The sequence below is a fragment of the Oncorhynchus keta genome, chromosome 2 (assembly GCF_023373465.1).
Source record: "Oncorhynchus keta strain PuntledgeMale-10-30-2019 chromosome 2, Oket_V2, whole genome shotgun sequence".
Classification (NCBI taxonomy): domain Eukaryota; kingdom Metazoa; phylum Chordata; class Actinopteri; order Salmoniformes; family Salmonidae; genus Oncorhynchus; species Oncorhynchus keta.
This window is the reverse complement of record NC_068422.1, coordinates 39,480,660-39,497,083: the sequence shown is the minus strand read 5'-3', so window position 1 is coordinate 39,497,083 and position 16,424 is coordinate 39,480,660. Positions and strand designations below refer to the sequence as shown.

The following is a 16,424-nucleotide window of genomic DNA, read 5'->3' as shown; positions in this document are numbered from 1 at the left end:
CTTAAGAGGTTCAGCCATCACTAGCATATTAGAGGCTGCTGCATATAGGAATAGACTAGAAAGCACTGGCCACTTTAAGGAATGGAACACTTAATAGTGTTTACATATCTGGCATTACACATCTCATATGTATACTGTATTCTATACTTCTATGGTATCTTAGTCACTTAGTAATGTTTACATATTTCTCATAATTTGTATATACTGTATTCTATACTATTCTACAGTATCTTAGTCCGTTCCGCTCTGACATCACTCATCCATATATGTATATAGTCTTAATTCATTCCTACTTAGATGTATGTGTATTGGGTATATGTAGTGTAATTTGTTAACTATTACTTGTTAGATATTACTGCACTGTTGGAGCTTGAAGCGCAAGCATTTCGCTACACCCGCACTAACATCTGCTAAACACGTGTATGTGACCAATCAAATTTGATTTGCTTTGATTTGCTTTTAAGCACCATGTTCCCCTTATCCTACAGTCGATGGAGAAACCAACTTGAGTGTTCAGAGATAACACTTCCGTTATTCCGACTGGCATGGAAGGTGCTAGAGTCTTCCGAGGGTTAAGGATAATTCGTCTGAAACTAGGGAATTTGGTGCAGTGTGCTTCCTCACTGCTCGCACCCGGTTCAGCTTAATCGAACTCCATCATTGTCCGAAACGAGGCGGGGCTTAAATTCCAATGGGATGAGTTGGATGAGTTTCCTCCTGCTACGTCACTCTGGGATAGGCTGCTAGCACTCCGCCGAACTCGTACGCTGTCAGCGGTGTTTCAGGGCTGGATAGGCACCTACGGCCTCGGAAAACTATTGCAAAATATATACACAAAATAATCGCACATATCCGTGTTATTTGATCGGTTTGGGTAATGGTCAGGCAATAATTTGAGATTCGAACGCAATGCGTTTCCGTCCACGACTACAAACTTCTAAGCAATACAATCGCCACTAAAAACTTTATTTTCCAGAAGGCCTTGCATTTTGTTACAACAGGTCCACGGAATAGAAAGAGAGGAGACTGATTAGGGCTATTAGACAACGAAATACATTGTATTATCTTTGGCCTTTTTTACAATTGAACAACAAGAAGAGGACTCATCTACACGATTATATCGGACAGGCTACGGGACAGGATCCGGATTAAAAATACATTGAGCTACAACGCCCCCAGCTCTCCTAGATACTACGATCCAAGGAATTATTTAACTGGTTAAATGCGGTACGAGGCTAAAATGATGCCGGTGAGTACTTCTGCCTTTAATTGCTTGAAAAAAGTTGTCACTATACTCGCCTATTTGCTTCTATGTTAGAGATATCTAACTCCACATTGTAGCGTTCTCGTCGGGCATTAAATTGACACATGGGGCCTAGCCATACTGTTGGTTACATTGTTGTGATCTCCACCAATGTGTTTTCAGATATAAAGAAAAAGTCAAGTTGCATTACACATTATACATTACAATTTAAACCGTTTTCTATGTATGTATTGTGTGTGACTTTCTTTCTGTAGGGTTGATTCAATTTAATGGTAGGCTGCCTAATTCATGACAAATTATAGACATTTAACAGATTTTCAGATAGTGTTCGTTCTTTTAAAAACGGCAAGTCTTGATGTTTTTGTAGAGCCTGCTAGGCTAAAACGTTTATGGTGGGAAGCCTTTTAATTATTAATTCACTAGGAATCTATTATTATTGTTTACATTGGAAAAAAACCCATCCACAGCACTAAGGACATGCAGAGAAGCCTAATGCGTAATCAATCACCCGAGTGTCTACATTTATGTCCATAGGAGATTGATCATTTCTCATCGATCTTTGTTCAAAAGCTCATTAATCGGATAGTTTTGACACAGATACATAGTTTTGAACGTGGCAGTTATTGTTTTTCCTTGAACAAGTCACCAACCAACTCTGGAGTAGAGGGCTGCATTCCCGACATTTAAGTGCAGGTCCCAACAGATAATTTCCGCGGGGTCTTTTTTTACATGCTGCGGGCGGTCAGACAGAACTTTGGGATGAAACAATTGTTTTCTACCTATTGTTTTAAAGCAGCTCTGTTACTTTATTCACAGACTCGGAATTGGCTGCGTCAAGTTCAAGTAGCCATTATAGCCTGACGAAGACAGCTTGTCTGTCGAAACATTGGTTATTCAATTATTGCATCCGAGCTCCTAAAGTGCGGCTATATCTGAGATACTGACGAGATGCTTGTGTCTCCGCCCTAAGAATGGAATTTGTTGACCACAGAGCGGAACAGCGGGCTGTCAAGGGCACACCTACTCTTAGCTTGGAATTGTTAGATACATCCTGTCATTTGAATACTTTTTTATATTCGGTGAGGGGTGTTGATGTCATCTGTCTGTGTTCCTTGGAGAGTGAGATGTTATGCTAGCTTTCTGAATATGCAAAGACAACTTCAAATTCCAACAGCCCCCCCCCCCCATACAAAAACTGCTTGCTTAATAATTATCTGCTTAAAGTGGACAGAGTGAATGAACCCTCTTGCTTTGCCTCTCCTCTGGCTATATGAAAGAGTAGGCTGCCTTTGTGTATGCATGGGTGTAGAATCAGGTGGCAGTTATCTTTTCAAAGGAAATTAACTAAACAAATGATTAGGCAATAGTGAACTACATTGCCGAGAAATAAATATTGATCCCCATCTGAAAATCGTCCCACTACTAAAAGACAAGTTTTGCATATAGCCTATCTCAAGAGAAAGTGCAAGTGTCCGTTCTCTCTCAAACTCTGCTCTCTTCAAACTGCATCTAGCCTATTGGCTGATATAGCCCAGTAATACCGATAGCCTAATATATTGGGCCACGTGAGAATCTCTAGTAATTTAACCTAATTTAACCTAACCTACTGTTAGCACATTTTGCCTTTAGGGTGCAAAATTGCTGGGACCATGGTTGGCAAGTGAGCTGTGTCACATACACCTAAAATAACATTGCAGGACTGTGGTTGGGTTCGGGTGCGGGTGGGAGTTGGACAAAAAGCGAGCGGGTACGGAATAAAAAGCTGCTGACAGGAGTGGGATGAAGTGATCATTCCCACACATACCAGTTGGTAATGTGGACCCCTGCCAACATGAGAGATCCATTCCTTTTGCTGCAGTGCTGAGCTCCATCTTTCATCACTTTTATTAAAATAGAGTATTACTTACTATACAGACAGGTATCCTGCAGTGTGTGCATCTCTCCCCTCATTCCTCTCTTTCCAGTAACTGGATGAGTGAGTGAATGATTCATGTTGTCAGGCAGCAGTGACCGAGTACTCTCAGGATGACTCCCATCTGCTAGATATAATAATAATAATATATGCCATTTAGCAGACGCTTTTATCCAAAGCGATTTACAGTCATGTGTGCATACATTCTACGTATGGGTGGTCCCGGGAATCGAACCCACTACCCTGGCGTTACAAGCGCCATGCTCTACCAACTGAGCTACAGAAGATATGACCTAGCGCCACTATTCACACCCAGCCATTTATCACCAACCTCCATTCACATGGAGATCAATATATATATATATCTCCTTATTCTTACCATACCATGTAGCTCTTTATAGGCACAGGTGACCTTGGGCCCGCTGAGGTGGGCCCACTGGGGTGTGTCTGTATGTGCACGTCTTTTTGGTGTGTTAGCATCTACTCTGTGCTATTAGTACGATCAGCATAATCCCTATCACAATATAGCCACAGAACGTGAGGTATGGTCTGTGCTTGTATAGTTCTCTGGGAGTTAGAATGTAGCAGCATTGTGGCTGGCTTGAGTGGGGGAGGGTGATAAAGGGGGTCACTGTTTTCTTAAGACAATGGGCAGCGACTCTTTATGATAGTATGGAATAGGTGATTATGTGTGTCTTGTCGGGCTATGAAAAGAGATGCTCTCCATTTGTTGGCCCATTGTGGGTGTAGGCTAGTTGCACACAATAGTTTTACTCTGATTTACCTTCTCTTACAGCTAGCAGTGATTAACACATTTGGTCTTGAGCTGTGTACACAGTTTTGTAATCAAAGCTTCTTTTTCTGCAGGTTTCTTTTAGGGAGGTTAATGCCATGTTACAGTTTGAGGGTACAGAGCTCTGGTTAGCCTAACTTTCTTTTTTGGCCAAATCTCATGTTGAATTATTTAAAAATGTATACTGTTACAATGAGTTCTTAAACCTATGCACATTTGTTCCTAAACAGCAATGAAGTGTTCAATGTTGACTTAAACATATTGTCTTAATCAACCAAAACAACAACCACATCAAACTAGGCTTGTGGTGATATAAGGGTAGGAAAATTAGGTAATGATGTGGGCAGCTCTGCTCTACTTTGCTGTATGTATTTGTATTGTCTTAGTCCAAACAGTGTACAATATTTAAGCAATAAGGCCCGAGGGGGTGTGTTGTGGCCAATATACCACAAGCCCGAGGAGCCTTATTGCTATTATTAACTGGTTACCAATGTAATTAGAAGAGTAAAAATAAATGTTTCGTCATATCCATGGTATACGGTCTGATATACCACTGCTTTCAACCAATCAGTATACTGTGCTCCAACCACAGTTTTATAAATATATTCATTAATTTTAAGCCTGAGACCCAAATTAGAAATTCTGTGTTTTCCTAGGACCCAAGTTTTCAAAAACATGCAACTATATGTACATTTCATTGCCCTTATGCCCATTAACAATTCAACATAGACTACAGTGCCTTGCGAAAGTATTCGGCCCCCTTGAACTTTGCAACGTTTTGCCACATTTCAGGCTTCAAACATAAAGATATAAAACTTTTTTTTTTGTGAAGAATCAACAACAAGTGGGACACAATCATGAAGTGGAACGACATTTATTGGATATTTCAAACTTTTTTAACAAATCAAAAACTGAAAAATTGGGAGTGCAAAATTATTCAGCCCCCTTAAGTTAATACTTTGTAGCCCCACCTTTTGCTGCGATTACAGATGTAAGTCGCTTGGGGTATGTCTCTATCAGTTTTGCACATCGAGAGACTGAATTTTTTCCCCATTCCTCCTTGCAAAACAGCTCGAGCTCAGTGAGGTTGGATGGAGAGCATTTGTGAACAGTAGTTTTCAGTTCTTTCCACAGATTCTCAATTGGATTCAGGTCTGGACTTTGACTTGGCCATTCTAACACCTGGATATGTTTATTTTTGAACCATTCCATTGTAGATTTTGCTTTATGTTTTGGATCATTGTCTTGTTGGAAGACAAATCTCCGTCCCAGTCTCAGGTCTTTTGCAGACTCCATCAGGTTTTCTTCCAGAATGGTCCTGTATTTGGCTCCATCCATCTTCCCATCAATTTGAACCATCTTCCCTGTCCCTGCTGAAGAAAAGCAGGCCCAAACCATGATGCTGCCACCACCATGTTTGACAGTGGGGATGGTGTGTTCAGGGTGTTGCTTTTACGCCAAACATGACGTTTTGCATTGTTGCCAAAAAGTTCAATTTTGGTTTCATCTGACAAGAGCACCTTCTTCCACATGTTTGGTGTGTCTCCCAGGTGGCTTGTGGCAAACTTTAAACAACACTTTTTATGGATATCTTTAAGAAATGGCTTTCTTCTTGCCACTCTTCCATAAAGGCCAGATTTGTGCTATATACGACTGATTGTTGTCCTATGGACAGAGTCTCCCACCTCAGCTGTAGATCTCTGCAGTTCATCCAGAGTGATCATGGGCCTCTTGGCTGCATCTCTGATCAGTCTTCTCCTTGTATGAGCTGAAAGTTTAGAAGGATGGCCAGTTCTTGGTAGATTTTCAGTGGTCTGATACTCCTTCCATTTCAATATTATCGCTTGCACAGTGCTCTTTGGGATGTTTAAAGCTTGGGAAATCTTTTTGTATCCAAATCCGGCTTTAAACTTCTTCACAACAGTATCTCGGACCTGCCTGGTGTGTTCCTTGTTCTTCATGATGCTCTCTGCACTTTTAACAGACCTCTGAGACTATCACAGTGCAGGTGCATTTATACGGAGACTTGATTACACACAGGTGGATTGTATTTATCATCATTAGTCATTTAGGTCAACATTGGATCATTCAGAGATCCTCACTGAACTTCTGGAGAGAGTTTGCTGCACTGAAAGTAAAGGGGCTGAATAATTTTGCACGCCCAATTTTTCAGTTTTTGATTTGTTAAAAAAGTTTGAAATATCCAATAAATGTCGTTCCACTTCATGATTGTGTCCCACTTGTTGATTCTTCACAAAAATATACAGTTTTATATCTTTATGTTTGAAGCCTGAAATGTGGCAAAAGGTCGCAAAGTTCAAGGGGGGCGAATACTTTCGCAAGGCACTGTAATATGAACAACATCAGAAGCCTCCTCCCTAAGTTTGTTTCACTGCTTTAGCACACTCTGCTTACCCTGATGTCCTTGCCGTGTCTGAATCCTGGCTCAAGGCCACCCCCCAAAAAAATCTGAGATTTCCATACCCAACTATAACATCTTCCGTTCCAGATAGAACTGCCAAAGGGGGAGGAGTTGCAGTCTACTGCAGAGATAGCCTGCAAAGTAATGTCATACTTTCCAGGTCCATACCCAAACAGTTTGAACTACTAATTTTGAAAATTACTCTCTCCAGAAATAAGTCTCTCACTGTTGCCGCCTGCTACCAACCCCCTCAGCACCCAGCTGTGCCCTGGACACCATTTGTGAATTGATTGCCCCCCATCTAGCTTCAGAGTTTGTTCTGTTAGGTGACCTAAACTGAAATATGCTTAACACCCCGGCAGTCCTACAATCTAAGCTAGATGCCCTCAATCTCACACAAATCATCAAGGAACCCACCAGGTACAACCCTAAATCTGTAAACAAGGGCACCCTCATAGATGTCATCCTGACCAACTGGCCCTCCAAATACACCTCCGCTGTCTTTAACCAGGATCTCAGCGATCACTGCCTCATTACCTGTATCCGCTACGGAGCCGCAGTCAAACGACCACCCCTCATCACTGTCAAACGCTCCCTAAAACACTTCTGTGAGCAGGCCTTTCTAATCGACCTGGCCCGCTTATCCTGGAAGGACATTGACCTCATCCCGTCAGTTGAGGATGCCTGGTCATTCTTTAAAAGTAACTTCCTCACCATTTTAGATAGTTCTGCATTTTTTGAACGGATGCAGCTTAAGAACAGATACAGCCCTTGGTTCACTCCAGACCTGACTGCCCTCGACCAGCACAAAAACATCCTGTGGCGGACTGCAATAGCATCGAATAGTCCCCGCAATATGAAACTGTTCAGGGAAGTCAGGAACCAATACACACAGTCAGGAAAGCTAAGGCCAGCTTCTTCAGGCAGAAGTTTGCATCCTGTAGCTCCAACTCCAAAAAGTTCTGGGACACTGTGAAGTCCATGGAGAACAAGAGCACCTCCTCCCAGCTGCCCACTGCACTGAGGCTAGGTAACACGGTCACCACCGATAAATCCAAGATTATCGAAAACTTCAACAAGCATTTCTCAACGGCTGGCCATGCCTTCCGCCTGGCTACTCCAACCTCGGCCAACAGCTCCGCCCCGCAGCTACTCGCCCAAGCCTCTCCAGGTTCTCCTTTACCCAAATCCAGATAGCAGATGTTCTGAAAGAGCTGCAAAACCTGAACCTGTACAAATCAGCTGGGCTTGACAATCTGGACCCTCTATTTCTGAAACTATCCGCCGCCATTGTCGCAACCCCTATTACCAGCCTGTTCAACCTCTTTCATATCGTCTGAGATCCCCAAGGATTGAAAGCTGCCGCAGTCATCCCCTCTTCAAAGGGGAGACACCCTGGACCCAAACTGTTACAGACTAATATCCATCCTGCCCTGCCTATCTAAGGTCTTCGAAAGCCAAGTCAACAAACAGGTCACTGACCATCTCGAATCCCACCATACCTTCTCCGCTGTGCAATCTGGTTTCTGAGCCAGTCACGGGTGCACCTCAGCCACGCTCAAGGTACTAAACGATATCATAACCGCCATCGATAAAAGACAGTACTGTGCAGCCGTCTTCATCGACCTTGCCAAGGCTTTTCGACTCGGTCAATCACCATATTCTTATCGGCAGACTCAGTAGCCTCGGTTTTTCGGATGACTGCCTTGCCTGGTTCACCAATTACTTTGCAGACAGAGTTCAGTGTGTCAAATCGGAGGGCATGCTGTCCGGTCCTCTGGCAGTCTCTATGGGGGTGCCACAGGGTTCAATCCTCGGGCTGACTCTTTTTTTTCTGTATATAGCAATGATGTTGCTCTTGCTGCGGGCGATTCCCTGATCCACCTCTACGCAGACGACACCATTCTATATACTTCCTGCCCGTCCTTGGACACTGTGCTATCTAACCTCCAAACGAGCTTCAATGCCATACAACACTCCTTCCGTGGCCTCCAACTGCTCTTAAACGCTAGTAAAACCAAATGCATGCTTTTCAACCGTTCGCTGCCTGCACCCGCACGCCTGCCCAGCATCACCACCCTGGATGGTTCCAACCTTGAATATGTGGACATCTATAAGTACCTAGGTGTCTGGCTAGACTGTAAACTCTCCTTCCAGACTCATATCAAACATCTCCAATTGAAAATCAAATCAAGAGTCTGCTTTCTATTCCGCAACAAAGCCTCCTTCACTCACGCCGCCAAACTTACCCTAGTAAAACTGACTATCCTACCGATCCTCAACTTTGGCGATGTCATCTACAAAATTGCTTCCAACACTCTACTCAGCAAACTGGATGCAGTTTATCACAGTGCCATCTGTTTTGTCACTAAAGCACCTTATACCACCCACCACTGCGACTTGTATGCTCTAGTCGGCTGGCCCTCGCTACATATTCTTCGCCAGACCCACTGGCTCCAGGTCATCTACAAGTCCATGCTAGGTAAAGCTCCACCTTATCTCAGTTCACTGGTCACGATGGCAACACCCATTCGTAGCACGCGCTCCAGCAGGTGTATCTCACTGATCATCCCTAAAGCCAACACCTCATTTGGCCGCCTTTCGTTCCAGTTCTCTGCTGCCTGTGACTGGAACGAATTGCAAAAATCGCTGAAGTTGGAGACTTATCTCTCTCACCAACTTCAAACATCAGCTATCTGAGCAGCTCACCAATCGCTGCAGCTGTACATAGTCTATCGGCAAATAGCCCACCCATTTTTATCTACCTCATCCCCATACTGTTTTTATTGACTTACTTTTCTGCTCTTTTGCACACCAATATCCTGTACATGACCATCTGATCATTTATCACTCCAGTGTTAATCTGCAAAATTGTAATTATTCGCCTACCTCATGCCTTTTGCACACAATGTTTAAAGACTCCCCTTTTTTTTCCTACTGTGTTATTGACTTGTTAATTCCATGTGTAACTCCGTGTTGTCTGTTCACACTGCTTTGCTTTATCTTGGCCAGGTCGCAGTTGCAAATGAGAACTTGTTCTCAACTAGCCTACCTGGTTAAATAAAGGTGAATTTTTATTTTATTTTTTAAATGAAATAGCTATTCATGTTTATTTTTCCCCCTTAAAAACACTCTTACATATCTGTCTAGGTTGGAACTGTTGCTGTTAAAATACAATAAATAATTACAATTCCTAACTGATTGATCACATCAATCAGATGTAGACCAGAAAACACACTCACAGTCCTAATGAGAGGTGTGTGTGTGTGTGTGTGGCTGGTTGAAGTTTTCAACAAGCAGGAATATTCTGGGCTCAGGTTTTGACAGTGCAATTCTGAGGTCATGCTCAGCATGGAGTCTGTTTCTTAACTATGCCAGAGTTGAGAACCTTGACTCGTATAGGTTTCTGGTGCCAAACTGGATCAGAACATCTACTGCTTTCTCAGCTAGGCAGGAGACTGCTTCCTGCTGTAGATGAGCAACCCAGAACTGTGCGTGTTTGCCTCAAAAAGCATCTTGCGTCAATCAGTGTATTCCAGTTCAGAAAAAAATGAATATTTTGTATTTTAACAGCAACAGTTTTTTCCCATCTGCATCTGTACTGTTACTTAGTGAAACACTAGCAGTAGCTAGATAGCTTGCTTTGGATAACGTTAGGTAGCTAGCTATTAGTTGTGTACAAGGGGATTGTTTGAAAGATAAACTCGCATCGACTACTATGAGAAATAGTACTCCCTTCTGCTTATCGTCACCTGTTACAAAATGACAAAAATGCCTTGCCAGCTGATTTACTTTTCCACTGTCGAAGCACTGTTTCCTGAATTCTGCCCTGTTCTGAAAGAACTCTGGGTTTACCGTCATGCTGTGGATGTTTGGTCAGGACCTGTCATTTTAATCTGTTCGTTTTGAGAGACTCATTACTAAGCACTTCCCTGTACAAAACACATTGTGGGCGCTCCTCGTTATTTCTCAAAGTTTGTATTAAACCAAGAGAAACACATCGCTGTATTTGCGTTTTTATTTATTTATTTATTTATTTATTTATTTCACCTTTATTTAACCAGGTAGGCAAGTTGAGAACAAGTTCTCATTTACAATTGCGACCTGGCCAAGATAAAGCAAAGCAGTTCGACAGATACAACGACACAGAGTTACACATGGAGCAAACAAACATACAGTCAATAATACAGTAGAAACAAGTCTATATACAATATAAGCAAATGAGGTGAGATAAGGGAGGTAAAGGCAAAAAAGGCCATGGTGGCAAAGTAAATACAATATAGCAATTAAAACACTGGAATGGTAGTTTTGCAATGGAAGAATGTGCAAAGTAGAAATAAAAATAATGGGGTGCAAAGGAGCAAAATAAATTAAATACAGTTGGGAAAGAGGTAGTTGTTTGGGCTAAATTATAGGTGGGCTATGTACAGGTTTCATGACAATTGAGCTCAGTCAGAACTTGTGGATAACTTGAGTCCATTGCATGATGGCGAGTGGGAATGACAAGCCAGTGGCTGACAGCGCATCTGCTGCTGAAGAAAACTGCAGAAAAAAGATGTGGTAAACCGAAGCACACCGGCATCTTCCACCCACTCCCGCAGCTGCCAAGCTGAGCAGAGACACTGCTGCTAAGCAGAGAGCGCACTGGAGCAGAGTGCAGTTGCACTTGGCCAAAATCAATTCCAGTAATTAATGAAATAATTATACATTTATTGTAACACGTTGCGACCCACCATTAACAGGTTTGCGACCCACTGCGTCGTGACCCATTTTTTTTTTTTAAAGGCTGACATATAACGTGGCATTTGTGAATACTTACAAGATGTAAGTTTACACACTACCAGGAATGTCTGCGTGGTGGGTGTGGAGCCAGAGACAGCAGGGAATCAAACCGTAGAACCGAGTTATTATATTTGAACATAAAATTGATTTTATCTATCAAAACTCTGCTACATTTTATCTCTGGGACCCTCAGGATGACAAATCAGAGCAAGATTACTGTATGTAAGTATGTTATTATCCTTCAGAGGTGAATGTATCAAACCAGTTGCCATGAGACATGTGTTGTTGTGCACTCTCCTCAAACAATAACATGGAAATGTTTCACTGTACGAGCTACTGTATATTGGACAGTGCAGTTAGATAAACAAGAATTTAAGCTTTCTGCCCATATAAGACATGTCCATGAAACGTTTCTGTTACTTACAATGTCATGCTAATTACATTAGTGCACGTTAGCTCAACTGATCCCGTGGAGGTTCACTTGTCCTTTCAACTCTTTTGCCTAGTTAACTAAATAAAAAAAACAGTTTGTCTAGGATAGGGAAGAATAACATTCTTGTTCGTTGGCTCATTCTGATTTAATTTGGATCCCATTTCTCTTTTCTCTCGTGAGGCAACTATGAGCCTTCTACATCACAATATAATATGCAGAATGGAGAGACCATGAAAGGAGGAGTTTGGAGGGAAACATGGTGCAGTGCAGACAGAGACTGGAGGTTATGCTGAATATAAGTAGGGAGTGACGTCGCCTACTGCAGACTACAGCACAAGTTGTTAGCTACCGCTCTCACCAATGACTTTCTCACCTGTCTTCCCCTTTAGTGTAGGTAGATGAACAAGATTAATGCACAGAGTATTCTGCCATGAGTAGATGAAAAGGAATAATGTATAGATTATTTTGCAATTCATTTTGAAGGACTGCCCAGCTGGAGCAGAGCCAAGTCTTCAGGCCCAGAGTTCTGCAGAGAGGACGGAAAAACAGATGCACACACCGAGCGATGCAGCCTGTCTTGATGCGGTCTATTGACTTCCTTAGAGGGGGCTCGCTCAACAAGACCTAGCTGGATCGCTTTATCACCCCAGAATATATGTAATGGACAGAGACTGTGTGCGCTTGCATATGTGCGTGTGGGACCTGGCAGCATGTTGTAGGTAACTCTGACTTGGTGCACACGGTGGTATTGATGTTTGCTCTCTAAGCAGGCCTTTAGTTACTTTGACATTGAAGTCTATAGCTCTTACTTTGCCTCATGTTTAGTCCTGGGGATCTGATAATGGAAACTGCTAAGGGGACAGTTTTGATACCCCCCCCCCCCCCCCTCACCTTCTCTCATGGTAACTCAACAAAATAGATATTGACTTTGTACTAAAGGAGAATAACATACAGTAGTATTGAGCCTTATTTTGCGGGACAGTGTAGCCTACACAAATCATATTTCTCTTGCAGCACCACATGTCATAGGTAACGTGTTAATTCTGTTTGAGTGGGACACACACACTGCCCTCGTCCTACTTCTTGTAATTGGCTATTTTAAACCCAGTAGATCTGAAAGCATGCCTAAACAACTGGAAAGGACTGATAAGCCGTTCCCCCAGCAATCTGCCTTAATGGTTAACGTTAGGATTGGGAGTAGACCAGTCTGATCTCAGATCAGGGCAGTCAATACCTCAATCCCATTGGGCTAGGTCATCATGACTCTACAAGGTGTGTGTGTGTGTGTGTGTGTTGAGAGGGTACGGTAGTGTCATCAGCTGTGGCTGCTCTCCTGCTCTCAGAAGTGCTTTCATAAAATGAATCACAGATAGACAGGGTTTGATGTTGTTCTGCTACCAGCGGCTTTCATCAGACAGACCCATGCCTGTCTAGTCACAACAGGATATTGTGTGCACCTGCTATCTATAATTTGACTGGCAGCGGGCACACTCTTTTAGGACATTATTAGAATACACCCATATTCCTCAATTCCCTTTTTTTTGGTTGTGATACTGAAACTAAACCTTCACTTTCAGGGCTGATTATACTAGGCTATGTTTTTGATAGTGTATAACTATTGTATCTTAGTCATTGCTCCTGATTGCTGACCTGTGCAGGTGTTTGTCCCTGACGTGTCTTATCTCCATTCAGGCCACGTGGTACCCTTGGCCTGTGTGTTACTGGAGATCTACGGTGATGCTGTAGCTGCTGCACTCTCGCTTGGGTGAAAGTGTCTATATGTTTTGCTCTGCTTTGTTAAACAGCTGTTATCCTGTTTTGTTATTTCTTAATCGACTCATTAGGTTTTTATTGACCTGTGCTTATTTCTCCGGCTGTGGCATTAATTCATATATTAATGAGCTCTGGGGTAGTGTCTCAGCACCACTCTCCACGCTTTAGTGCAATTTTCTACTGCACTTCCACTCTGCCGTTCTGCTCTAGCGTTTCTATTAACTTCAACATTATTATAGATCAAGTTGACCTGAGAGAATGTCCGTGATAGAAAATGGTTTCATCAGGACAGGAAATGCTAACAACTTGACATAATAGGGCATTGGGCCACCACGAGCTGCCAAAGCAACTTCAATGTACCTTGGCATAAATGATCGTGTCTGGAACTCTATTGGAGGGATGTGACACAATTCTCCCATGAGAAACTCCATAATTTGGTGTTTTGTTGATGGTGGTGGAAAGTGCTGTCTCAGGCGCTGCTCCAGAATCTCCCGTAACTGTTCAATTTGGTTGATCTGGTGATTGAGACACACACACACACACACACACACACACCCTTTAAACCCCTATGGTCCTTTTTTATACCTTTATTTAACTAGGGAAGCCAGTTGAGAACAAATTCTTACTTTCAATGACGGCCTAGGAACAGGGGCAGAACAACATATTTATACCTTGTCAGCTCGGGGATTTGAACTTGCAACCTTCCGGTTACTAGTCCAATGCTCTAACCACTAGGCTACCCTTGAGACCCCTCTTTGAAAGTCACAGATCTATCCTAGCCATGGTAGCCCAAAAAATGGGTAACTGGACATTTCTATACATGACCCTAAGCATGATGGGATGTTATTTGCTGAATTAACTCAGGAACCACAACTGTGTGGAAGCACCTGCTTTCAATATATGTTGTCTCCCTCGTTTACTTGTGTTTCCTTTAATTTTGCAAGTTAACTGTATGTGCTAATTGTTGGCAACAAATGGGTAATATACTGGCTATAATATGCAGTACTGTATATTTTTAGTATGCACCACTCCTCTCTAATCTCCTCTTCCTCTCTCGTGATATATTCAGAAGTATTTTTTACATACAATGTATTTTGTGTGAAAGGGAGGGAGAGATGGAGGGAGGTGGATGAAGGTCAGGAGGAGAAGTCACCAAGTGCCAACTCATCCAGTGTAGGCTGAAAGAGAGCGCAATGGCATGGTCTGTCTGGATCATTAACTTTAGTGCTGAGCCCCAGAGGGCTTTACCTTATGTCACAACTCTTTCATTCTCTCTCTCTCTCTCATTTCACTCTCTCCCCCCTCCCTATCCCTCTCTCCTAACATTAACAGGGTCCTCTGGATGTCCTACATTCTTTGCACGAGCTGATGTTGTCAACTGCTGCCTGTAGTGATTTCTGGGTGACTTTTCCTGTCCTGCTGGGATTTAAAGCCCTCCTGTAAAAAAGAGCTAATCTATTGCATTGAAGAGTCAAAGGGAACTCCATGGTTGTCTTACATGATTTGTTGCCCCACACAACAACCAAGCAGCCATAAACGATCATGTATCTGGGTCACTGTTATTTGAAACCTTGCAGAGCAAATCTGGCAAAGCCCTCCTACAAAGCTGAAGCTTCTACTCTCCTAGAGCTTTTGAATGATCCACACACACTGTAGTCCAGTGGTTCAAAAATCTAATTTTATTGGTCACATACACACATTTAGCAGATGTTGTAGTGTAATACATGTAAAGAAGTGGAGTGCTGGCTCGAGGTTGAGGTTTCCCTTCTAAGCAAAGGCTGATCCCAGATATTTGGCACAGATCTTGGATAAGCTTTAAGCACAGATCTAGGACCAGCACAAAATAACAACAGCAACTAAAAAACTATTCAGTGTTGAGGAACTTAATGAGGGCAGGGGGCTACCCTTTTAGGTGACGTTTGTGAAAGATTTGTCTGTCATTGTTAACCCTTTCTCTTTATCTGGGGTGGTACTTTGTAGGGTTGGCGTGAATCACTGAAACCACTGTGACCCTTTCATTTACAACCCCCCCCCCCATCACCCTACTGTTGTAAGCCAAGCATGAGCTATGGTTTATTACCTAATTGTTTTATAAAGTGTACTTTTGCGTCCTAATTTACCAAAGCTACTGGTTAGGTCTGGACCACCTAGATTATCTGCATCATCAGCAGTGATTTTATTTGTTTGTATTGGGCGGTTGCTTTTGATGACTTACACCTGCATATTTAAAAAGAGAGAACATTTATGGTTAGAATGGACTCTTAGAAGTATGGCTACCTAGTTAGGACAATGTCAGTGTTCTGAAAAGACAGAATAAGTGAATGGAATGTAGTTGATGCCTTTTTTCAATCTTCTCTAACAGTTCTGGTGCTCTCACATAAAGCCACACAAGGACAGGAACCCATTTTAGACCATTGAGATGCAGTGACGTGTGTAGCCCACTCCTTTGAACATTGTGCCTTCGGAAAGTATTCAGACCTTGACTTTTACACATTTTATTACATTACACCCTTATTCATTTTTTTTATTTTTATCCCTAGCATTCTACACACAATACCCCATAATGACACAGCAAAAAGTTATTTAGAAATTTATGCTAATAAATAAAAAATCATACCGTATTGACATAAGTATTCTGACCCTTTGCTATGAGACTCAATTGAGCTCAGGTGCATCCTGTTTCCATTGTTTATCCTTGATTGTTCTACAACTTGGAGTCCACTTGTGGTAAATTCAATTGATTGGACATGATTTGGAAAGGCACACAACTGTCAATATAAGGTCCCACTGTTGGCAGTTTATGTCAGAACAAAAACCAAGCCACAAGGTCGAAGGAATTGTCCTTAGAGTTTCTGAGACATGATTGTGTTGAGGAACAGATCAGGGGAGGGTACCAAAACATTTTTCTGCAGCATTGAATGTCCTCAAGAACACAATGGCCTCATCACTCTTAAATGGAAGTAGTTTGGAACCACCAAGACTCTTCTTAGAGCTGGCAGCCCGGGCAAACTGACGAAGAACCCAATGGTCACTCTGACAGAGCTC

The 16,424-nt window shown here is 42.5% G+C and overlaps 1 protein-coding gene across 2 annotated transcripts in view; it reads left to right on the top strand.

Moving 5' to 3' along the window:
• The first annotated feature begins 705 nt into the window (after positions 1-705).
• Positions 706-16,424, top strand: part of LOC118400256 (apoptosis-stimulating of p53 protein 2-like) — a 58,662-nt gene continuing 42,943 nt past the window's right edge. For both annotated transcript variants that reach the window (XM_035796940.2, XM_035796931.2), the window contains exon 1: positions 706-1,249. In XM_035796940.2, the coding sequence (XP_035652833.1) occupies positions 1,223-1,249 (27 nt within the window). In that variant the 5' untranslated portion in view covers positions 706-1,222. The remainder of the gene's footprint in view (positions 1,250-16,424) is intronic.